This window comes from Chrysemys picta, chromosome 3 (genome assembly GCF_011386835.1).
Source record: "Chrysemys picta bellii isolate R12L10 chromosome 3, ASM1138683v2, whole genome shotgun sequence".
Classification (NCBI taxonomy): domain Eukaryota; kingdom Metazoa; phylum Chordata; order Testudines; family Emydidae; genus Chrysemys; species Chrysemys picta.
The window spans coordinates 37,708,364-37,732,424 of NC_088793.1; the positions used below are offsets into that span (position 1 = coordinate 37,708,364).

A 24,061-nucleotide genomic window follows, 5' to 3' on the forward strand; every position below is an offset into this window, starting at 1 on the left:
AAAATTGGGCTGCAAATATCACTAGAGCAGAGATTTTCTCACAAGGTTCCCAGTACTTCCTACTTCTGATCAGGCCAGAAATAGGAGGACTGCATTTCTTATATATTTCATTTATTTATTCATTGATTTTTGAACACTTATAAAACCAAAGATAGTAGTTGCACTATCTTAGAATTAACCTGCCCAACAAATAAAACAGATAAACGGCACAAAAGGAATTACAGAAATGTTCGAGATCACAAAGTGATACTATAAATAGAAAATACTGAAAAAACTACAAAGGAATTACACACACTTTCTCAAGTGAGCCACCATTTACTCAAATAGAACCAGAATATAATAAACATTAACAGTGTTAACTGCTATAAAGATTTTGACTGACAGTCTTCCCTATTGAAAGCTCCTCTTTTACTTAATGTCTGTTCGTCACAAAAGAATAACTAAATATAAACCTCAGTACAAATGTGCTTAAAAATTATACTATAACTTAGTACTTAAAGAACATGGTCATCTAACACATCCATGGTCCCCGATGGTGCGAGATCAGGCCCACAAAGAGGTTAAAGACTGAGCTGAAAAGTTTACTGCCCCAGTAACAGGTTGAGCTCTGTAGATAGTGGAGCACTTAACAGCTCAGAGTATGTGGATGGACACACTCTTTTAGCACTTCTATAATATGAAATAAATAAATATCCTTCAGGTGATAACCAGCTCATAGCACTAGATAAAAAGTTAGCTTGGAGAATACTGGAAAAAACAACCATGTGTTGGCTATTTCAGTGTTACCAAGTCTCATGATTTTACCACGAGTCTTGCAATATTTGGTGTTTTTCTTAAAGTCCCTGTTCCTAGATAATAAATAGACACAATCCCTGGAAAAATGACAGCAGGCACAAGAGTTCATTAAACAAACCTCATCTGTTTTTCACAGGGAGAAAATCCACAGGCAGCTCACCTACTATTGCTGGTCCTAATGTTCCATTCACACTTCCTCTCTGAGAGGCAGGAAAAGCACTTAAGCATGTGCTTAACTTTACATGCAGGAGTAGTTGCATTGAAGCCAATGGGACTACTCACATGCTTAACTTTAAGCATGTGCTTAAGGACTTTTCTGGATCAAGTCCAGAATGACCTCAAGTCTTTTCCAGATGGCAGAAGATGAAGAAGTTACTCACCTTGTGCGGTAACGATGGTTTTCGAAATGTGTGTCCCTATTGGTGTTCCACCGTAGGTGTGCTTGTGTCCCTGTGCTGTTGATCGAAGAACTTCAGTAGTTGTGTCCGTTAGGCCCACACATGCGTTGTCCCTACTCGTGCCCTGCCTCAAGGCATGCGGGCTAACCCCCCTCAGTTCCTTCTCTACCGCCGAGCCATAGACAAGAACTCCAAAGTAGAGGGGAGGAGGGTGAGTTATGGAGCACCCATAGGGACACACATCTCGAAGAACCATTGTTACTGCACAAGGTTAGTAACTTCTTCTTTGAGTAGTATCCCTATGGGTGCTCCACTGTAGGTGACTCCTGAGCAGCATATGTGCTGACTCCATGGATGCTGAGGGGCTCAAGCACCCACAGGAAAAAAAATAGTGGTGTTGTGGAGGGGGTATGAAAGTAAAATGGATGGCGTACCCAGTTTGAATGATCTCTGGGAACCACTGGCCTGATGTTCTGAATTCCTAGGCACTGCAGAATGTTGCCAATGGGTGTAAAGCATTGATCGGCTGTATCAATTGGGGGAAGTGGTCTAACAGCACGTCGACCCACCCATCAGAACTGGTGTTTGGACATAGAAGGCTGGAATGAAGAAGATTGTGATCCAGCTGGTTTGCACTTGGAAAATTTTCCTTTCTTTTTTTGTGGCTCATGGTGGCATTGAGGTTAATATTGAGATGTATGTGTGTCTATGCAGCGATTGGGGACTAAATAGTCTTTTTTATCCTGGTGTGTAGATACCCAGTGACTGGAGAGTGGCCATAGAGTCCTTCAGGGTGTGAAGGGAGCATCAGTCTTCTCTGCAAAGAGCTTTGTGCCCTCAAAAGGGAGGGAGGTCCTCAACAGGAGACTGTACTTCCTTCGGGAAGGCCAACAGATGGAACCATGACGCCCACGTATCACCACTAGCTGCTGTGTCAGCCACGTAAAGGGCAGATTGCAGAAATGTTTTTGACACTAACTGGCCCTCCTGGATAAAAGCCTTAAATTGGTCACAATGTAACTCCGGTATCTGCTCAATAAAGTCATTCAGTTTTGAATAGTTTATATAATCATATTTCGCTGTGAGGGCCTGGTAATTGGTGATATGGATTTGAAGCATGGCTGAGAAGTATGCTTTCCTACCAAAAAGGTCTAGGCACTTCCAGTCTCTATCTTAGGGAGTGGCCCTTGACTGGTGTTGCCAGCCGCAGGAATTGATGGCGTCCACCACAATGGAGTTGGGTGGTGGGTGGGAGAAGAGGAATTTAGTTTCATTGGCGGGGACATCGTATTTTTTGTCTACCCGCTTGGATGTTGGTGCTACTCATGCTGGGGTTTGCCAGGTAGGTCTTGCTGGGTCTAAGATGGCCTCATTAATAGGGAGGGCAATTTTTGATGAGGAGGAAGCATGGAAGATGTCAAGGAGCCGATGATGAATATCCTTGATTTCTTTCAGAAGTATTTGGAGAGTGTCTGCAACTCTCTTTGCCAATCTTTGGAAGAGACAAAAGTTGTCCGCCAGAGATGGTGGGGAAGGCATGACAGCTTCATCCAGGGAAAAGGAGGATATGCTCTTCGGTGTCATTGCTTCTTTGCCCCCACCTTCCCGTTCCTCTATGATATTTTGTGGAGGCTCCAAAGCGCTGGATGCTGCGGCCGAGGTGGTGTGCCTGGAAGGTTCTTGGGCAAGAGGCATGTTGGTGATATGGCATGTTCTTGAGAGGCATGTTGGTGATATGCTGCCCATGGGTCCCAATAAGACCACTGGGATGATGGTGGCATACAGCCCGGTGGTGGTGCTCATACGTGGCCATACCAGGGTGGTGGTGATGGGGCCATCTGCAGACATGGGCCTTGCTGGTATTGAGCACCATATGGAGCCTGAGAGGAGTATTGTGACACCACCTCCTCTGGTTCGCCAGCACTGACCATCCCGGCGTTGGTGGCAGTGCTGGGAGAGACGGGGATCTTGTCTGTACCGCTCTCTCTGGATGAGGCGATGATAATGTTACCGATGTAGACTCACATACAGGGAGCTCTTTTTTAGCAGAGTGCTTACTCCTGTCCTTTGGTGCCCAGGTCCCGGTGCCCAGGCCCATAGGATCCATGAGCATGTCAGCAGTACCGGCTACTGTTGGTTTCCATGAGCCATGGGTACTGGACTGAGATGGTCTCAGTACCGATGGTGTCAAAGATACTGAGCAAGATGGGGACCGCTTACAGCTATCTCAGGGCTCACTATGAGGACTTCCCGCTCTCTTCTTAGATGACATGCGAGAGGTGTCAGCAATCTGTTTCCTCGACCCACAGCCTTTAGCTGTAGAGGGCTCTGGGGAAGACTGACGTCTGCCAGGTGACTCATGGTGTGGATCCTGTGAGGGCCTAAGAGCCGCCTCATTATGAAGATAATGTTCTGTCAGAGCTATCTGTCCTTACGAGATCGTGGCTGGATGTGATGGCAGAGACCACACTTTTGCTGGATGTGGCCTTCCCCAAGGCAGCAGATGCAATGGGAGTGCTTGTCTGCAATCGGGATTGCTTCCTTGCTAGTGAGGCACTTCTTAAAGCCTGGTGAACTGAATATACCATATTGGGGGTGGGGAGGGTCCCTAATGAGGAAGAAAGGTGCAAAAAATAGAGTTTTTAATCGCCTTGAATAATTTTAGTATAATGTATTCCACATTATTTTTTAAATAACAACCGGTATTCGTGTGGAAAAAAAGCATTTGTAGAGAGCAATTAATGTAGACAAATTTTTTAAAACTATAAAATACTAATGAAAAGACTAGCTAATTAGAGTCCATTTCATACAGGAGTTTGTTTTATAAACTCTTCACACTTTGCTAAAACAAATTATTTGCATCTTCAGGTGTTCTGAGAATATGTCCAATACAATCTATTCTGAACCTGGCTGGATAAAGGAAAGCTGAAAAAAATGTCTTGCTCTTTAATTTTTTTGACTGGTATAAAAGGTTTTGCCTCTATTCAGTCATTCTGGAAGCATCATCTGTATACCAATACATAGGCCATGAAACTCTTATTTTCCTTTGTCTCTTGATGGTTTTGGTGTTTTTTCTGCAAGGTATTTTTATTTCAGCACTTCCTCCTCCAGGCCTGGCAGGAAATCAGAATTGCAGAGGCACACAGAAATGAGAAAGCATTATAATTATTAAAGTGAGGCAGAAATTTTCTATTGTAACAACTTTTCCAACAGAAAATGTAGTTTCTCCAAAAAATTGAGACAGGTTTTTTTATTAGTATTTTTAGTCAGGAAAATCTAAATGACCCAAATCTGAATACATTGATTTCGGAACTGATCCAAAATGTTGATGCTGGAAATTAGAAGAAATCTAGGCTGGAAATTAGGAGATGGTTTCCTAACCATCAAAGGAGTGAGGTTCTGGAACAGCCTTTGAATGGGGTGGTGAGGGCAAGCAACCTAACTAGTTTTAAGCTGGAGCTTGATAAATTTATGAACCGATTATATAACATGGTTGCTTGAGACAGCAAGGGACTGGACTCAATGACCCAGGATGTCCCTTCCAGTCCTGCCTTTCTATTTTTCATTTCATATCACTTCAATACAACATTTAACTGCATATTCCTATCATGACAAATTGTTTTATGGGAGTTATAATTCCAGGCCCCATTCTCTCCTATGGGCCAGGATCCCTGAAGGATTATATCTGTCACAATCAGGACGAAGGCAGTCAGATTGAGTGGTTGGAGCCAGGAGTCATTAGTCTGGCTGAATCAGGTACTGGGAGGTCAGAGTCCAAGACAGGCCAGAGGGTGAACTGAGAGCTCAGGCAACAGGTGGCAGGCAGGGTCAGGTTACCAGGAAATTGGGGTCGGGCACCAGATTACAGACAGCAATTGAATAGTAAAGTCGAGGACAAACCGGGGTCAGAAGCCATAGTCTAGGGCCTATCACAATCAGGGTCTGGAGCAGAAATGGGCAAGGTAGTCTGCGTTGTTGCTCAGACAGTTCCCCTTCATGGCTTCCTGATTTATATACTGGCATCAGCCAATCAGGGGGCTGTAAGGGGCCACCACTCCAGTCCTGTTAAGCATTACTTCCTGCCAAACCCAGCCTCACAGGGTCCTCCCATTGGAGCCTAGCCTAAGCCTAAGCCTCCCATGGCAATGCAGAGGCATCAGCGGCAGGAGAGCCACCAGCTTTTCTGCCGCCCTAGGCGGCGGAAGGTCCCGCCCCAAAATGCCGCCCCCCACAGAGGCAGCGGAAGGTCCCGCCACTGAAATACCGCCGCGGTCGCCGCCCCCCAAATTGTAGCAGCCTAGGCGACCGCCTAGTTTGCCTAATGGGTTGCAGGGCCCTGATCAGCGGCCCTGAACCTTCCAAGTTCCAGCCCTGCAGGGTCTAACAGTATCTCCCATAAGGCAATGAGCTGATTTCATGCAGGCTGAGCTTCATGGTGCATCATGGCAGTCACATGACTTTTGGTGCATTATGGGAGATGTCGTCCAGTCAGGGAGCCAGACCCAGAGTAGAGAATGGGTGCATCAGGCTTCCTGACTACAATAGCCATAATGAGTCATGTGACTGCCATGATACATCACCATATGGAAATGCAGCTTAATAATGATATTATTTAAAAAGAAGAATTTCAGGTCAGTTCAATAAACTGAAATGAAACATTTTTATTTCAGGAATGTCAAAATGTTTAATTTCAATCAAAAATGCCATTTCAGGAGAAAATCAAATGCTGAAATGTCAGAATTTCCCATAGATTGGAAATTCTGAATTTCACTCAGCTCTGATAATTATGTATTTATAAAATGCCATTCATCTGAAGATCACAAAGTCCTTCGTAAGTTTTAATTAAATGTATTCACCACAAGTATTAGTGTACTCATTTTATGGAGGGCTACACTGTGACACAAGAAGTGTGCAAGTCACCCAAGGTCACACAACAAATGTCAAAACGTTTTTTGCCTGTGCAAATTCTAACACCTGTATTTGCAGGTATTAATGCGGCAAAAGGGCATGCACGTTTGTGTGCAAACAGAAGTAGAGAACAGGGTCTGAAAATCAGATTTTGAACTTGTTTTTCTAGTGATCTAGTGCTAATGTCTCACACTGATATGCAGCAGTATCGCCCAGGCAGCAAAAGCTAAGAATAACATGGAGGCCACATAACGTAATGTCTTTCTCAACAGGGATTCCTCTGGCAAATCAAGAAACAGCATTCATGGGTTCCAAAATTAGTCTCTTTGATCAGAAGAGTGGTAGCCACAGTCTCCAAATGGAGTGTGTAGGGCACAAGGAAATGGCCAGGGAAGCCTTAGTCTTAGCAAAGACAGAAAGGATTCTCATCATCAACCAGGAAAACTTTTGATCAAGAATAACTCTCTTAACCCGTCTTCTTTAACCAAGTTACCTTTTTCTCCTGAAGGTCCAACTCTCCCCGGCCGCCCTGGAGCACCTTTCTCCCCTTTTTCTCCAGCCTCCCCTATTAATATAAAAGGAAAGAAGAAGAAAGAATAAAACATATTGATTCATCACTTCCTGTAGATATCTCAGTCTGAATTGCTATCAGTAATAAATGACTGGAGGAACTTCATTTTGTTTTGCCTTTGGAAAAAAGCCACATGTACACTAAGGAAAAAAGCTGAGGATTTTGACTTTGGTAGCCTTCCTGTGTTGCATGAAGAATATGGCACAGCCTATTAACCAGTCACATGGATACCTACAGTAAGGGCAGAGAATACATAACTGACTCTTAAGGCTAGGTGCATCTGCGCTGCTCTAGCACTTCTGGTGAAGACACTCTAAGTCAATGGGAGAAAGCTCCCCTGTCGGCTTAATAACTCCTACCTCCACAAAACGCATTAGCTTTATCAGCGGGAGAATCTCTTCCACTGACATAGCACTGTCTACACCAGGGCTTAGGTCAGTATAACTTACATCGCTCAGGGGCATGAATTATTCACATGCTTAAGCAACATAAGTTATACTGAAGTAATTTGTAGTTAGATATAGCCTAAACAAAAGGCCTGATTCTGCAGCCCTTATTCATCTAAAGCCAATAAGATTATTCCCACGAGTAGACACGGCAGACACATCCAGTAGTACATCAGCACCATCAAACTTATATCATCTTGACTGCATAACTGTATTACATCCCAATTCAGCAAAGCACGTAAGCACATGTTTAAATCCATCCCTCTTCAGCAAACCACGTAAGCATATGCTTAACGTGATGCACATATTAAGTCTCATTAAGCACGCTTAAGTGTTTTGCTGAGTAATGATAGATTGGGACCGATAGGAGGAAATGCCTTCATCTTCATTCCTGCTAATTTGCTGCATCTCTTAATTTCTTTAGTCTGAACCCCTCTGTATTCTATTCATGCTCAAGTAGCTCAGGGCATAAAATATAGACTCTTCATATTTAAATAGCAGCCTTCATAAATGTAAACTGTCTTGTTTTCATTAACTGTGTATTTGTGGTTGAGTGGTTTGCTCTGTACCCCTGCTACTATATTTCGTTACTTAAAATACAATTCAAATATCTGTACTAATTAAATAAATAAGAATCTCGATAAGCAATTTAACAAAGTCCCAGCTAAGAAAACAAAAGCTTCTGTGAAAAAGAAGAAAACCACAAACATAAAAGAAAACAATGCCAATGACTACAATGAGATGAACTGACATCTTGAAACTAAAGGCAAAGCTGACGCCATCATACTCTGTGGACCCAGGAATGTGAATATTGATAAGTTTTCCAATAACGCTGTATCTTGTATGTAAAGCAGGGTAGCCAACATGAAGCTTATGGTCCACGTGTAGTCATGGAGTTCTCTAACACAAACCACAGTCACCATAAGGAAGGGAAGTGCACAGAGAAGAAATATTGCTGAGAACAAAATGGAGTCTCACATACTTGAAAGCAGCAATCTCCACAGGCCTCTGCTCCTTATTCGAGGGCTGCAGTCAGAATTCTAAGGCTGCCTGTGCCTCCAGAGGATAGCAGCTCCAACTAATGTCTTCAGGCTTCTGACCATCTACCAATGCCACCTTCAGATAGTCAAAGCTAGGGGGAGGCCCCTGCTCTCCATGCAAAAATACTGCTGACAACTCACAGTAAATGATATAATTAGTATGACTTTTACTAGTCTTTGGCACATTAAAGAATTTTTGTTTTTTTTATCATTGAGTGGCCAACAGACTCCATGTTACTATCTTCCCCCCTGTGAGCTGATTATAGGTACCTTACTTGCCAAACATAAATCTTTGTAGTATTTTCCCTCTAGTCTTTTTTTCTGTGGAGACGCAGAGCAGGATACTAGAGCCTATTACTTCATGAGTCATTCCAGAGTGAAAGCCACACATCGGGGTCACTAACATAGATCACACCTGCTTCAGGAATTGTGCTTGCCTGCATTTTTTTCCTAGTTTGAGGGCAGCAATAGCATGTTTCCTCGCAGTGACCTTGACCTGGAGGGACCATTTCAAAGGATGAAAGAATACATCAGTTTCTAGGCCCATTAAGTCATTGCCTTTCTGCTCAGACTGCCTGATGTGCCAGTCAGCACCTAAGACTATTGTGGGTTTTCTGATGCGGACTAAGACCACCAAAGAGAGAAAGGCTGGTCTTACTGGTTAAGACACTAGACTAGGATTTAGAATATCTGAGTTCCGTTTCTGCCTCTATTTGTTTGACCATCTGTAAGGGGGCAACAATAATAATATTGCCTTTTTCCCTACTTTCTTGTATCTTTTCCTTGCCTTGTAAGTAATTTCGGGCAGCGGCTGTGTCTCACTATATGTTTGTACAGTATCTAGTACAATGAGATCCCCTGATTTCAGTTGGGGTCTCTAGGCTCTACCATAATACAAATAATAATAGTCATAATAAACACATAGGCTACTGAGAACCCATTAGCTGGTGATAATTTTCTGTCATTACCAACGTTCCCTATATGTGAACAGAACTATTAACACAGGAGTGAATACACAGGAAGAAAGATTATTATAATTATTTTTATGTATTTCATGTCAACTGTTTTTGTGCGTGACATATCATTGAGAATATTAAGACAGTCCCTGCTCTGAAGAGTTTACAGTTTCAAAGACAGAAGACAGGACAAATTGGAAAATCCAGAGCTTAGAATAGCTCGGAAGGTTTATATATATATATATATATATATATAATTTCTTCTCCATAACAATAATAAACTCACTTCTTATGGGCCTGGCAGAAGTACTAGTGTTTTATGAGAGGTTTGAATGAGCAATGTAGTTGGTCTTAATCCTCCATCTCTTCTCTCATGTACCATCATGCTTTTCTAATTATTAATCTTATACTTCTGAATTTCTAAAGCATGCATCATTGTGCCATGTGGACTCCCAGAACCACAGTACCCTTCCTCTTCCCAATCCCATCTAGGTCAAAGGATAAATCATCTCGTCTATTTCATTAGGTTTATATTTTTTTAAAAAACACCTAAGATGTAAGGACATGAATGCGTAAATCGGTGTGTGGCTTTTTTATTTTTTATTTCTTATTCCCTTCTTTTTCTTTTTCCAGTCTTATTTCCATTCCAAGTTTCCTTCCTTCTCTATATTCCATTTTCTTCTTCCCATTTTCTCTCCATTGTTCTTTTCTTTGGGTCCTCTCTCTTTCCTTATCTCTGTCCATTCCTAAGTCTCCCTTATTATCTTTTTCTTCTACCCCTCCGAGAAATCTCTTTCCCTTTCCAGGGTATCCCAATTCCCACACTTCCCAGGGTCCCCAACATCTCTTTCCTCTGTTCCCCATAACCTCTCTTCTTCCCCCATTCTCCCCAACGCCTACTACAGACACGTTCCAAGTATAAGCTCCCAGTAAGGAACAGGGATGGGAGATCTTCTGGGACATCCTTCTAAGGTAGTCAGAGCCCAGCTGGCTGTGTTGGGCTCCATTATGAGATGCTTTGCTCCACTGTGGCCACAGATATCAGTGGCAACTCAGCAGCGGAGGAGCTATTGCATATTTAAGTGTTGCTTGTGAGAAGCATTCAGCTCTGCACAGGAGCTGAGTTTTGGGCATATGGCCATACATATACTCAGTTTAGCGGAAATCTTGGTCATTCCTGACATGGGCTGGATTTGAGCCAACAGATGAAAGGCTCTGTATATCACTACCACTCCTCTTTGACAGTCAGTCCCTCGACAGTTTAGTTTAGGCATTGGTGGCTTTTTAGTGATTTTACATTAAGCTTAGCAGGCCATTATGTGCCTCACTGAAATTGTACATCAATCACCCTCACCATGTCAATGGCTGTTTCTAATTAGGTGGAGTGAAAGCACTAAAGCATTCTGGTTTTCAGGCTTCCTCACTGTTTTATGGCTCGATTCCTGATTACCTTACTAAAAAAAAGAGGCCAGAATTATTGCTGGGAAAGTTCTACATTGTAATAATAGCAATTTTAGCATTTAGATGGCACTAAGTGCTTTATAAGCATTAACTAACTAATCCTCCCAAAATTACTGTGAGGTGATGAATGTGTGTATATAGAATTATCCTGATTATACAAATGGGGAAATGAAAGGAGAAAGGCTAAGGGACTGGCCCACGGACACAGAGAAAGTCAACAACAGAACCAGGATTAAAGTTCCTCATTCCCCATGCTGCGTTCTGACCACTTGATCATTCGTCTCTATCACTAGGTCAGGGGTAGGCAACCTATGGCACACGTGCCAAAGGCGGCACGCGAGCTGATTTTCAGTGGCACTCCCACTGCCCAGGTCCTGGCCACAGCTCCAGGGGCCTCTGCATTTTAATTTAATTTTAAATGAAGCTTCTTAAACATTTTTAAAACCTTATTTACTTTACATACAACAATAGTTTAGTTATATATTATAGACGTATAGAACGAGACCCTCTAAAAACGTTAAAATGTATTACTGGCACGCGAAACCTTAAATTAGAGTGAATAAATGAAGACTCGGCCCACCACTTCTGAAAGGTTGCCGACCCCTGCACTAGGTTATGCAATAATAAATTTGATAATGCTGTTATTTGTGTGACATCCATACTAAAGACAGCAGATGAATGGAAATAATTAAGGCTCAGTCAAACCATGGATTGTCTGAATGCATCAAACTAACACTGCTCTACTTTTCATCCCCACCTCAGGTGTTAACATGGTTAAGAGTTCAGGGACCAGCCTATGAAAAGAAAACTCTACCTTTTTTCTCAGGTCAGTGATCTAAAAACTCATGAGGTAAAGCATTTCTCAGTTGTGCAGTAAAAATAAGAGTTTTATTACTGGGCTTAACACTGGTGGCACCTATCTTAAATGAGTGACATGATCTGACAATAGAGGCACAACCACAAGAAAAACTGTAAGGTTTCATATGTAGATAAATTGTATAGTTTTTAAACAATGCAAGTTTGTCAGCTGATGATATGTTAATTGTTCCTAGTCTGTAGCTCACTGAGTCTCTTGCCATACACACTTATTGGAAATGGCACATATAACATCCTTATATACATCTCAGGCAAAATCCTGGCCCTATTGAAGTCAATGGGAGTTTTGCTATTGACTTCAATAGGGCCAAGATTTTGCACACACCCTTAATTCAGATCATTATGTATAATATTGGCAACCCATGCTATTGTTTCAGAACAATAATTAATTTAGATGTGCTGTGCTATTTAAATTACGGATGCCAAGGTATTCCTTTACATGAAGAGACCAATATTTTGTCTTACCATCTGTATCAGGCAATATTCTTGGCCAAAATGTAGAGCAAATAGTAAGCAGCTTTATTTTCATACTCATACCTGGCCAAACTCTGAGAGGCACGGAGCATTTAAGTCAATGGAAGTTGAAGGTGCTCAGCAATCTCAGAGTTTGCCACAAAGAAAGGTGTACTTCAGTTTAGCAAATATAGTTATTGATTACTTCCAAGTAGTCCCTCTCAAAGGGGCAATAAAGGCTTACAAAACGTTTTCTAGACAGTCAGAACACAGAGCCAGATTTTGCAACCTTTATGTACGTTGAGTACTACTCATGAGCATAAACCCACTGAAGTCATCAGGAAAACCCATCTGAGTAACCAGGGCTACTCTTCATGAGTGGGCTTTGCAGAGTCAGGCCTGCAGTTTGTAACCATGTTGTTTTAATGGACACACATCATGTTACAAACTGTGCTTGGCCATGTTTGGAAAATTATTTCAAATCCTACTATGGAAAGGGCAATTGTAAGGCACCTTGTAGAGATGTTAGTCCCTGCTAGAAATTGCATATGACTTGAAATTGGTTCAAATAAACCTGTAAGAAAAAAGGGATTAATATTTAGGCAGAGGGAGAGACTCAAACATTACCTTTGAGGCCTGGAACAAGAATCTGAACAGAGCAGGACTCTTCTGCAATATGTTGAGGATATCCAGATCTTAACAGTGACAGGAAGGCAAGGCTCATTAGAGTCACCAGAAAAAACAGATCTCTCTTCATAATGAGCGCTTGCAGGTCACTGACTCCTAAACAAAAGAATGAATAAACAGTCATGGGAATTCCAAAGGCTTCTAATAGTTTCTAAGAGCATGCAGTGTGGCACCACAAATGGAGTATTTTTGTGCATACTATAGCCTAAATAGCATGAAAAGAATGTATACAGGTTGTATGCCTAATAAACATATGTTGTACAGTACGATAGGGTTTTATGGTCATTAGGCAGTTCCTTTTAAGACTACACTGGTTGAGGTAAAATTCAGAAGACAAATTAGGTAAAAAAGATGGGATTCTGAGTAAAATTCCCCTCTCTTAACCAAAAAAAAAAAAAAGGGAAGAAGACCACTGATAGGTACGACTTATTTTCTATTTTCCATATCTGTCAATGGAAAAGATGCCCAGTAAAGGTGGGGTTACCATCAATGTTGAATGAAGAAATGTACCAGGGATTTACATGGAAAGATACAAATATCTGAGTTGACATCCCAAGGTAGGAGAATGCATAAATTTTACCTTTCACAGCTTTGATAGCTGCCACTGGTATCTTTACAGTAGTTGATGCAAGAGCCCTTATTTAGAAATAAATCTTCAATTTCATCGTGGAGTATAAATACACCAGAGTCTTTAATAAATCCAGGAGGTCCTCTACATCTGAGCAAGGTGAGTAACAACTTTGGAAAGAGACTTAAGACTAGTCTATACTTGAAGTGCTACAGTAGCACAGCTTCATCAGTGCAGCCGCGCCGCTGTAGCATGTGTGGTGTAGATGCTCTATGCTGACAGGAGAGAGCTCTCCCGGCAGCATAATAAAACCACCTCCCCGAGAGGTGATAGCTATGTCGTGGGAGAAGCACTCCACCAACATAACACTGTCCACACCTGCAGTTAGTTCGGTGTAACTTACATCTCTCAGGAGGTGGCTTATTCACACCCCTGAGTGACATAAGTTACACCAACATAAGTTGTAGTGTGTACAAGCCCTTAGCTCATTGAAATCACAGCCTCTTACAAATCTGTCAGTGAAACAGGCTTCATACTGTTATGCTGTAGATAGACCTTTTGGGAAAAGAAACTGCCCAGAAATACAGTTTGATTGACTAGTCACCAAAAGCTGATCTATGAGAGGACTGCAAAAATGCTCTTTCAGGAAAGAAAAGAATTATCACAGTCCTCCTTATTTCTTCCTTTGACTAACACTTTGTAATAGCAGGAGTAGGGAGAAAATGAAAACCAGATCAAAGTGTCAAGATATGGAGAAGATGTCTGTCACTAATACAGGTTCTTCTGTGTAGCCACTGCACACTGTGTGCAGGTTTATGGCTAGACTGAACAAATTGATATCAGGCTATCATGGGGGTAGCTCAAAAGATCAGTAATGGGACATGAAGTCTTTCACCCCATGCCATCAATTTAATTCTAGCCTAATGTGATTGTAATTGAAAGTCCCTGCCATTTGATTGCTGTATTCAGTAGCCAGTGTGAAAAGAGCAGGTGGTGTCAATCCAGTTACAGATGCAATTCACCATCAGAATTGGCACATTTGGTGGGAATCTCGGCAGCAAGGCTAAATACTGAATGAGCATACAGTCTGAATCACCCTCACAATGCTAATGGCTAAGATTTGACCCTGGTTACACTTCCACACAGAGGAATAAGAGCACAAAAGGGTCCCTTTATTCTCCCGCATGGGCTACCATATCCTGGGAGAGGTGAGAAGTCAGGGAACACTCAAGGAAGACAAGGCCATTGAAGAAAAGCTAAATGAATTCTATGCATCGGTCTTCACTACAGAGGATGTGAGAGAGATTCCACCCCTGAACCATTCATTTTAGGTGACAAATCTGAGGAACTGTCCCAGACTGAGGTGTCAGCACAGGAGGTTTTGGAACAAATTGATAAATTAAACAGTAATAAGTGACCAGGACCAGGTGGGATTCACACAGGAGTTCTGAAGGATCTCAAATATGAAATTGCAGAACTACTAACTGTGGTATGTAACCTATTGCTTAAATTAGCCTCAGTACCAGAGATGACTGAAGGATAGCTTGTAATGCTGATTTTTTAAAAAGGATCCAGAGGTAATCCTGACAATAACAGGCTGGTAAACCTAATTTCAGTACCAGGCAAACTGGTTGAAACTATAATAAAAAACAGAATTATCAGACACATAAATGAACACAGTATGTTGGGGAAGAGTCAACACAGCTTTTGTAAAGGGAAATCATGCCTCACCGCTCTATTAGAATTCTTTGAGGGGTCAACAACATATGGAGAAGGGTGATCCAGTGGACATAGTGTACTTGGACTTTCAGAAAGCCTTTGACAAGGTCCCTCACCAAAGGCTCTTAAGCAAAGTAGGCAGTCATGGGATCCGGGGAAAGTCCACTCATGGATCAGTAACTGGTTAAAAGATAGTAAACAAAGGGTAAGAATAAATGGTCAGTTTTCACAGTTGAGAGAGGTAAATAGCAGGGTCCCCCAAGGATCTGTACTGGGACCAGAGCTGTTCAACATATTCAAAAATTATCTGCAAAAAGGGGTAAACAGTGAGGTGTCAAAGTTTGCAGATGAGACAAAATTACTCAAGATAGTTAAGGCCAAAGCTGACTGCAAAGAGATATCTCAAAACTAGTCGATTAGGCAACAAAATGGCAGATGAAATTCAATGTTGATGTGCAAAGTCCTGCACATTGGAAAACATAATGCCAGCTATACATACAATATGATGGGGACTAAATTAGCTGTTACCACTCAAGAAAGAGATCTTGGAGTCATCATGGATAGTTCTCTGAAAACATGCATTCAATGAGCAGCAGCAGTCAAAAAACTAACAATGTTAGGAACCATTAGGAAAGAGACAGATAAGGCAGAAAATATCATAATGTCACTGTATAAATCCATGATGCACCCAGACCTTGACCACTGCATCAGTTCTAGTTGCCCCAACTCAAAATATATATATATTAGAATTGGACAAGGTACAGAGAAGGGCAACAAAAATGATTATGGGTATGGTACAACTTCCATATGAGGTGAGATTAAAAAGACTGGGACAATTCCATTTAGAAAAGAGGTGACTAAGGGGGGATATAATAGAGATCTATAAAATCATGAATGGTGTACAGAAAGTAAGTGTTATTTACCCCTTCACATAACAAAAGAACCAGGGTGTCACCCAATGAAATTAATAGGCAGCATGTTTAAGGCAAACATAAGGAAGTACTCCTTCAGACAACACAGTCAACCTGTGGAACACATTGCCAGGGATGTTGTGATGGCCACATGTATAACTGGGTTCAAAAAAGAATTAGATAAATTCATGGAGGATAAGTCCATCAATGGCTATTAGCCAGGATGGTCAGGTACACAACCTCATGCTCTGGGTATCCCTAAAGCTCTGACTCCCAGAAGATAGGACTGGACAACAGGGGATAGATCACTCGATAATTACCCTGTTCCATTCATTCTCTCTGAAGCATCTGGCAACGGCCACTGTCAGAAGACAGTTTACTGGGTTCAATGGACCATTTGTCTGACCCAGTTTGGACATTTTTGTGTTCTATAACCATCTTTTATGTATTTGAAGACTTCTATCATGTCTCCCCTCAGCCTTCTCTTCTCTAAACATGCCCAGTTCTTTCAACCTTTTCTCATTGGTAATGTTTCCTAAACCTCTTATTTTTAATTATTTCAAAAATAATCCCATCCTCTCCTCACTACCATCCTCCACCCCCCAAAAAGAAGGCAGTAGACTAGAAAAACTTTTCATACATGAAAGATTTAAGCAGGGTGATGTGGAATAAAATACTGGCTGGAGCATCATAGGACAAGAGGAGTTAGGAAAAAACCAAGCAATACAATCAGGGAACGCAAACACAACTTTAGAAAAACTTTTGTGACTTGTGGAATTTTAGGGAAACTATCTCAGCCACTGAGAACATTTTTACTCATTCAAGTTTCCAAATAACAGATCATCGAGAGACCATCAGAGAACCACGGAGGCAGAGACCCTCATTAGGAGAGCCGCCTGCAAAAACATTGTTGAACTGACCAGAAGCTAGATTAAGGCAAGGCCCAACAAGCACTTTGTACTCCAGATCTTTGGTGAGTGGAGTCAACACCTGAACCAACCGATACAATAAGATAGCTAAAAGGTTGTCTGTTCCTGCATATTCTTGAAGTCAAGTGATGATATCAGCATCTAAGTTTCATTCTATCCTTCATGACTGAGAGGGAAGGCTTGGAAATGTGACCTGAGTATAACTGAGGCAGTGACATCTACCTGACTCCGCAGATAGCCTAAAATCATGTAAGAGGTGTGAACTGCTCTCACCCATCTTAAATGGGTTGTTGGTGCTGAAATCTGCTGCTATTTGGTCTGTCACCATCCCAACAGGGGAATCTGGTGGAACAAAGGGCGACTGTTCCTGTCATCTCATTATGGTTTTACTTGGGTGGTGTCAAGTGATGCCTCCATTCTCTCTCTCTCTCTCTCTCACACACACACACACACACACCCCTCAGTGAGTGGGAGCTGAGTTTTCCTGCCTCTGGAACGGATGATGCCCACCTGAAGAGAGGGAGTTGTGGTTCAGGATGAGGGGAGGAGGCCTCAACCAACCCAAATAAAAGTGATGGTGGGCCCCTGTACCAGCATGTCACACCGCTCATGTAGCTGGCCCCTGCAACTAGCATCCCACAGTGAGATGAGGCCACAGCATGGGGACAGGGCCACAGTATGGGGGTTGGTCCTTGGGGAATCCACGTAAGGATGGGCCTGTGGTCCCAATTTGCCTTAAATTGTCCTTGGAACTGACAACAATGAGTCTGCCCAATGACAGCCATAGAATTAAGAATCTTAGAATAAAATCTGTGCTGACTGGAGCCACTGCCTGGACAATAGGGCAAGTAAAAGATTGTCTGTTCCTGTATATTCTTGAAGTTAGGGTTTGCATAAACCTACAGAAATTCCTATTACAATGAATGTCCTCTGCCTTTCAAGAACTGAGAACTGTGAACAAATTTGCCATTTTAGTCATTGCTGCTGGCTCATTGATCCATTTCTCCAAAGCATGTACAAGTCCAATGTTCCCTCTAAATTTTTCCATCCATGTGTGGAATGAATTTTGTTATAGGCACCAATTTTGAGGTAATGTGCAGGTGTGCAAGTAGAAGCAAAAACCCTAGATATAATATATATTTTTTAAAAGTTACCATAGGGATAATTACTCCAGCCAGGACAGGTTAGACATTTTAGAACTCACTACTCAACTAATTAAATTTAAGCATGAGAGAAATAAAATTATGAAATGCATAGACTAGTCAAAGAATAAAATTACAGAGAATATATGTGCATTGCAGGAAGTTCCAAGAAGTAACAACAACAAAACAACAACACAAGTATGTGTTGGGAGGTGAGTGTGTCAGAGACAGTGTATCAGAGACAGTGTGTGTGCATATGCGTGAGAGAGAGAGACACACACACACGCATGCACACAGAGAAGGACAGATTGTGTGAGTGCTGGCTGCTGGGGAAGTCTATGGGAGACCATGCACTGTCTCTTTAAGGCACTCACACCAGAAGTCTCAGACTGCAGCAGCTGAGCTCTCCTGCTCCTGAGCCCTGTCCCCCGCTCTGTGGAGATGGGGTACATGGGCAGGAGGAAAGCGGGGAGAGGGGGACACCCTGACATCATCCCCTACTCTGCACAGCAAGCAGGAGGATCCCGGGAGCAGCTGGCCAGGAGCTCCAAGCCAGAGGAGCAACGCGGCTGCAGAGCAGCAGGGGGAGGGGCACTTGAACATGTTGCCGCTGTGCACAGCTCTGTTAACAAAGTGCACAGCCCTTGATTCACTCCTGGGCGGCCACACAACCGTGCAGTGTAGAGGGAACGCAGCGTACAACCATTCTGATTATGAAACTAGAGGCGAGCCCAAGCTGGAAAGTTCAAATACAGATCTGGATTTCAATTTTCCCAGGATTTTGAGGCATTTCAGATATAGTGATTTGTTGGTGCATTCTGCAGAGATAGGGGCCAAACACAAAGTTTAGATTCAGCTTTAACATTTGACGTGTTCTGATGCAGGGTTTTGATTCCCACCTGTCTCTTATTGTAATTATTTTTAAAAGGGGAATAAGAGCAACTAATGTTAATGTATTGACAAAGATTAACTAGTAAAATTGTTTAAATGATGGTGAGTGGATCATTTTCATACATTGTTATGCTTGGAAATTAAATGCTAACGGTTGACTTAAAAGGTTTGTGTGATGGGCTGCAAAGACAAAAAACTAGAGACATGAAGAAATATCTAAATGTCAATGCTACATATTTCTGTAAATGGGAACATAAGTGTTGGTGTCATTAACCAACTGTAAACTCCATTAATTAACTGTAAACTCTACAACACAAGAAGCAGGGAAAAGGTTTTGTCAAAAATATAATACACTTTGGACTCTGCTGCTGAAGAACCATAAGGTTTGTGGAAGAAGGCAAAAGAGTAAATCTAAGCTGATGTGAAGTTTGGGAAGGCTAATTGCCTCATAGGAAGTCATGGGTTACTCCATAGATACATTTAACTCTGCCTCAACAGAGCTATTCTGCCAACACAGAGCTTGTGAGGTTCAGACCTGGGTATATATATGGCTCCCCTTGCCAAAACTTGGAGAGGTTGACTAGTTTCTCAGGAAAAATAATGTTTTTAAAACAATGGACCAAATTTATTCCTGGTGTGCTCCAACTGAAGTCAATGGAATTATACACCTCTACCCCGATATAATGCGACCCGATATAACACGAATTCGGATATAACACGGTAAAGCAGCACTCTGGGGGGGCGGGGCTGTGCACTCTGGCAGATCAAAGCAAGTTTGATATAACGCGGTTTCACCTATAACACTAAGATTTTTTGGCTCCTGAGGACAGCGTTATATCTGGGTAGAGGGGTATTAGGATAAGTTTATTCTACTAAATGTGAGCTGAAGATGTAAAGATTTTACATGATATAAAGAAACAAGTATATAATTTTATTTCATTTCTCATTAATTATTGGTTATTGATTGCTATATATGTTACATAATATTTCTCTCAGAATATCATACTCATGGTCTCAGTCAGATGACAAGATCCCTGATACTTGTTCACATGCAGCAAGATTTTCAAACGTTGTCCATGATTTTGGGTGCCCACCTTGAGACACATTGGATCTAATTTTCAATTATGCTGAGCACCCAAACTTCCCCAAGGGTTCAATTATAAGTGCTCAATGCTTCTGAAAACCAGGTCCCCTCATTGTCTCAGGTATGCCCTAACCCTGTAAAAATGACTGCATGTGACCTCGGTAGGGCAGCCAGTTGCACTTATTTGTAGGAACCAAGAGAGTGAGACACCCTAATTTAGTGGACGCTTTTGAAAATATTGGCCATAAATTGGCATAAAGGTTGTTTCTTTATTGTGTAGCAAGATCAGGGGAGAGTGGTGTGAAATTCACTTTCAGGTGGATGGGATCTACATTGTTACCAACCCCAAGTATTCAAAAATCATGAGTCAAGCTGCAAAGAATCATGATTTTAAAAAAATCTCATGATTTTTAAGCCAATTTATTTTAGTTTGTCCTTGATTTCTGAGCCTTTAGGGTGCATGCAGGTCATATTTACAAGCTTCTCTACAACCCCAAGCACTATAAACTTATACTTTAAAAAACAAATGAAAGCTGAGATTCTCTAGGAGCCAGGGCTTTCAAAAAATATCAAATATTCCAATTCTCACAATAAAATCATGAAAATTGGCAACCTTTCCATATCGCTGTAATGGCTTAAACGCCAGGATATTAATAAACTAAGCCCTTCTACTCTGGAATCCTCCCCAAATGGCTGCACAGGGAAACGTGATCCACAGCTACCAGCAGCTTCCTCCTTTCTACATGCAGAGAGTTCTAGCTCAAGTTCTGGGCTCAAGCGCAGTAATATGGCACCACAGAGAGGTGAGCTAGCAGATAACCCACTCCTAAATTATTTAAGGCTTTAGAGGTTAAAACCAACACCTTGAGCTCTACTCACAGTCAGTGCAGGTTATATAGGGTGCTGTCCCTTTTTAATATCTGTACTGGCTCTTCTCTCAGCTGGTCCTTTCTGGGTTACCTAGGGGGGGTGGTGGAATCTCCTTCCTTAGAGGTTTTTAAGGCCCGGCTTGAAAAAGCTCTGGCTGGGATGATTTAGTTGGGGATTGGTCCTGCTTTGAGCAGGGGGGTTGGACTAGATGACCTCCTGAGGTCCCTTCCAACCCTGGTATTCTATGATTTCTGCCATGCTCCTACCAACTTCTTGTATGCATTTTATGAGATCCTGCTCTTCTGTGATTCGGTCTAGAAGGTTACTTGCAGTAACCCCATTAATGACAGGAGTGTCAAACACCAGAGAGAGAATGATGCTGTTGCCTGCTGGTTAGGGCACCCTCCCTGGGAGGTAGAGGACCCTGGGGACCCCTACTCCAATCGCTCTTTCATTATTTATCCACAATGGAATGGTTTCAACAGGAGAGAATGAGGGAGCCCCCACATCAGAATATTCCAAAGTCCAATGGTTACAGCACTCTTAAGAGACCCCTTGTTCAAATCCTCTCTCCTCTTCTGGTAAAGGGGGGGCAAAATTAAACCTGGGTCCCCACATCCCAGATGAGTGCTTTAACTGCTAGGCTAAGAGTTCTAGAGGTGGGGACCACCACCTCCTCTTCCCCCTGTTTTGTGTGGAGAGCCTAACTCAATCCCACAAAAAATAGCTTAGGTGCCTAAGCCACCTGGAGTCAGGAGGCACATTCCCGTTCGTGTAATGCTAAGCAAAGCTAGGCATCTCTCTGCAGTCTGGACTTAGGTGCCTCTCTCCCCCCTCAACATTTCCCCATGGCTAATTTAGGCAGCTCCCCCTCACCTAGTGTGCTGGCTTTTTGAGATGGTATTGGTAGATATCTCTGTTCCCCCCCCTATGTGTTGTATAGGAAACCTAGATGTCCAACTCAGGCTTTGTGGATCAGTGTTGTTCCTTCATTTTCTAGGCTCTGGGATGCTCAGCATTGGTACCCCTAAGTCCCTTTAGGATCTCACCCTTCATGGCATTTTGAAAAGCACAATTGGGAGTTAGGCTCCTAGGTGCTTTTGAAAATCCCACTATACACCTAATTACAACTTTAGAATCCTAAATACCTTTAAAAATCTGTCCCTCAGTCTCTCTGTCCTTCAGTTCCCCTTCTGTAAAATGGGGATAACACTTCCCTACCTCACAGGCAGCGGCGGCTCCAGGCACCAGCGCTACAAGCGTGTGCCTGGGGCGGCAAGCCGCAGGGGGCGGCCTGCCGGTCCCTGCGAGGGCGGCAGGCAGGGTGCCTTTGGCGGCTTGCCTGTGGGAGGTCCGCCGGGCCCACAAATTCGGTGGCAATTCGGCGGCAGGTATGCCGAAGCCGCGGGACCGGCAGACCTCCTGCAGGCAAGTCACCAAATCCGCGGGACCAGGGACCTCCTGCAGGCAGGCCGCCGAAGGCAGCCTGCCTGCCGTGCTTGGGGCGGCAAAAAAGCTAGAGCCGCCCGTGCTCACAAGGTGATTGTGAAGATCACATTAAAGATGGTGAGGTGCTCATCACTATAGGATCTGGAGGCCACAGAAGTACCTTAGTTCGATAGAAGTGAATCCATGATAAGCATTGGGATTTGACACTGCCTATGAGCAAACATGGTTTTCCAAACACAGATGAAGTTTTCAACTGCTAACATTTCAGAGGCTGGCTAGTTTGCAGGTGGCTGATGACTAGAGTTGGGCTAATTTTCTGAGTTATTTGGGGGCTGGTAAAGGGTGGGTGGGAGAGTAGAACAGAGTATTTTTCCCCCCACAGAAATTTGACCAAAAAATGGAAAAAAAATATTTTTGTGGACGATTTCCTTACGAAGTGTTGGGTTTTTGGCAAAACTGAAAGTTTTGGGGCAAAATCAAGAGATGTAATGCCTCTGGGGAGTTGTAGTATGCTCCTCGTGTCCCCATTCTCTTCTATGGGCCAAGGTCACCAGCTGGACTACATCTCCCATAATGCACAGGTTTACCTCTGCAAAAGGGTGATGTAGTATAGGAGATGTAGTGCAGCTAGGGATCCCAGACCATAGAGAAGAATGGGGATTTGCAGCAAACTACAACTTCCATTTTTAGCCAAAATACTTTTAAGTTTTGGCTTAAATATTTTGGTTAAAAAGAAAACTAATGAAATTTTCCACAGAAAAGACACTTTACAAAAAAAGTTGTGTCAAAACCCCCTGTCCAAAAAAAGTTTAAACTGAAAACTTTTGAGCAATCCCTATGTAGAGTAAAAATGAAGTTTTTAAAGCTACATGAATTCACTCAGAGAGATTTCAACATGGTAGCCCCACTACAAGTTATGTGATAGGACTCTGCTGCTTCCACAATGCAGTTTTGTACTGGTCATCAGGCAAAGTCACAGGTTTGGCTATGAATCTGGATTATGACTTGCATACTCCTATTAAAAGTGTTAGTGATACAGAACACGCTATTTTTAGGTGACTATGTTGGCAGATGTTCACATCTAGGGTGAATTTTCTAAAGACAATCAAACATTCTTAAAGGGACATAGTCAACGTAAAAAACCCACAAACAAAAGCCACCCACTTCTTGTCAGAAACATTTTTTTTAATCTCTTATTTGTATTACAGCAGTGTCTAGAGACCCTAACCAACATCGGCACTGCATTATGTCACACACTGAATAAACACAGTAAAAGTCAGTCTCTGCCCCAGAAGCTTACAAGTAATCCTTCAGGTTACTATTAATGAAAAGATTATGGAAGAAAATATTCACAGAATCAACTACAGGATCAGAGCCACAATATCATCTTTTTGCCTGGTATCTGTTTCAGTTCTAATCAAAATCAGTTGGATTTCAAAGCATTAAAATTAAAATGCAATACCTTTTTAAGAATATACATTTAGGCATCTTAATCAAAATTTTACAGACATTTTTAATAAGTGATATCATAGAAAGATTGGGCATTTGATTAATAAAAATGACATCAATTATCTTTTCTTTAAATCAATGGTTGGTTTACATCCTCCAATATCTTTACTGCTTTAAATGAGCATGCTCGTAAATATGAAATATCTAACACCAAAATACTCCAAAAACCAGCTGCTGAGAATAGAAAAATTGCTATTATCTTTCAGTTACATTTTCAGAGTAACTAGTGACTAGTAATTTGTAATCATTTAATCTCAGGAGTTTCTTTTATTTCTTTGTATGAGAAGTGAAAAATAAAGTGGTGCATTTCACTTCTCTAATTAGATACTCAATTTTATAAGAAACGTTTCTCCTCCCAAACCTCACAGCCAATATCCACATCTATAAGCTGCATATAT

General features: G+C 42.1%; 1 protein-coding gene and 1 long non-coding RNA gene across 7 annotated transcripts in view; one reads left to right on the forward strand and one right to left on the reverse strand.

Moving 5' to 3' along the window:
• LOC135982201 (uncharacterized) overlaps positions 1 to 18,851 on the forward strand; it is a 44,107-nt gene extending 25,256 nt beyond the window's left edge. Inside the window, exons 2-3 of the long non-coding RNA XR_010599444.1 lie at positions 11,338 to 11,401; positions 16,629 to 18,851. This is a non-coding gene — a long non-coding RNA (uncharacterized LOC135982201). The remainder of the gene's footprint in view (positions 1 to 11,337; positions 11,402 to 16,628) is intronic.
• The window catches only part of COLEC11 (collectin subfamily member 11), a 50,366-nt gene that overhangs the window by 16,939 nt on the left and 9,366 nt on the right, over positions 1 to 24,061 (reverse strand). For 4 of the 6 annotated variants that reach the window (XM_042848744.2, XM_042848743.2, XM_065587724.1 and 1 more), the window contains exons 2-3: positions 12,532 to 12,687; positions 6,595 to 6,666 (exon numbers count right to left, since the gene is read on the reverse strand). In XM_042848744.2, coding sequence (XP_042704678.1) covers positions 6,595 to 6,666; positions 12,532 to 12,661 — 202 coding nt within the window. In that variant the 5' untranslated portion in view covers positions 12,662 to 12,687. Of the gene's footprint in view, positions 1 to 6,594; positions 6,667 to 12,531; positions 12,688 to 14,890; positions 15,059 to 24,061 lie in introns of all 6 variants that reach the window. The other 2 variants (XM_065587726.1, XM_065587725.1) reach the window with 1 other exon arrangement.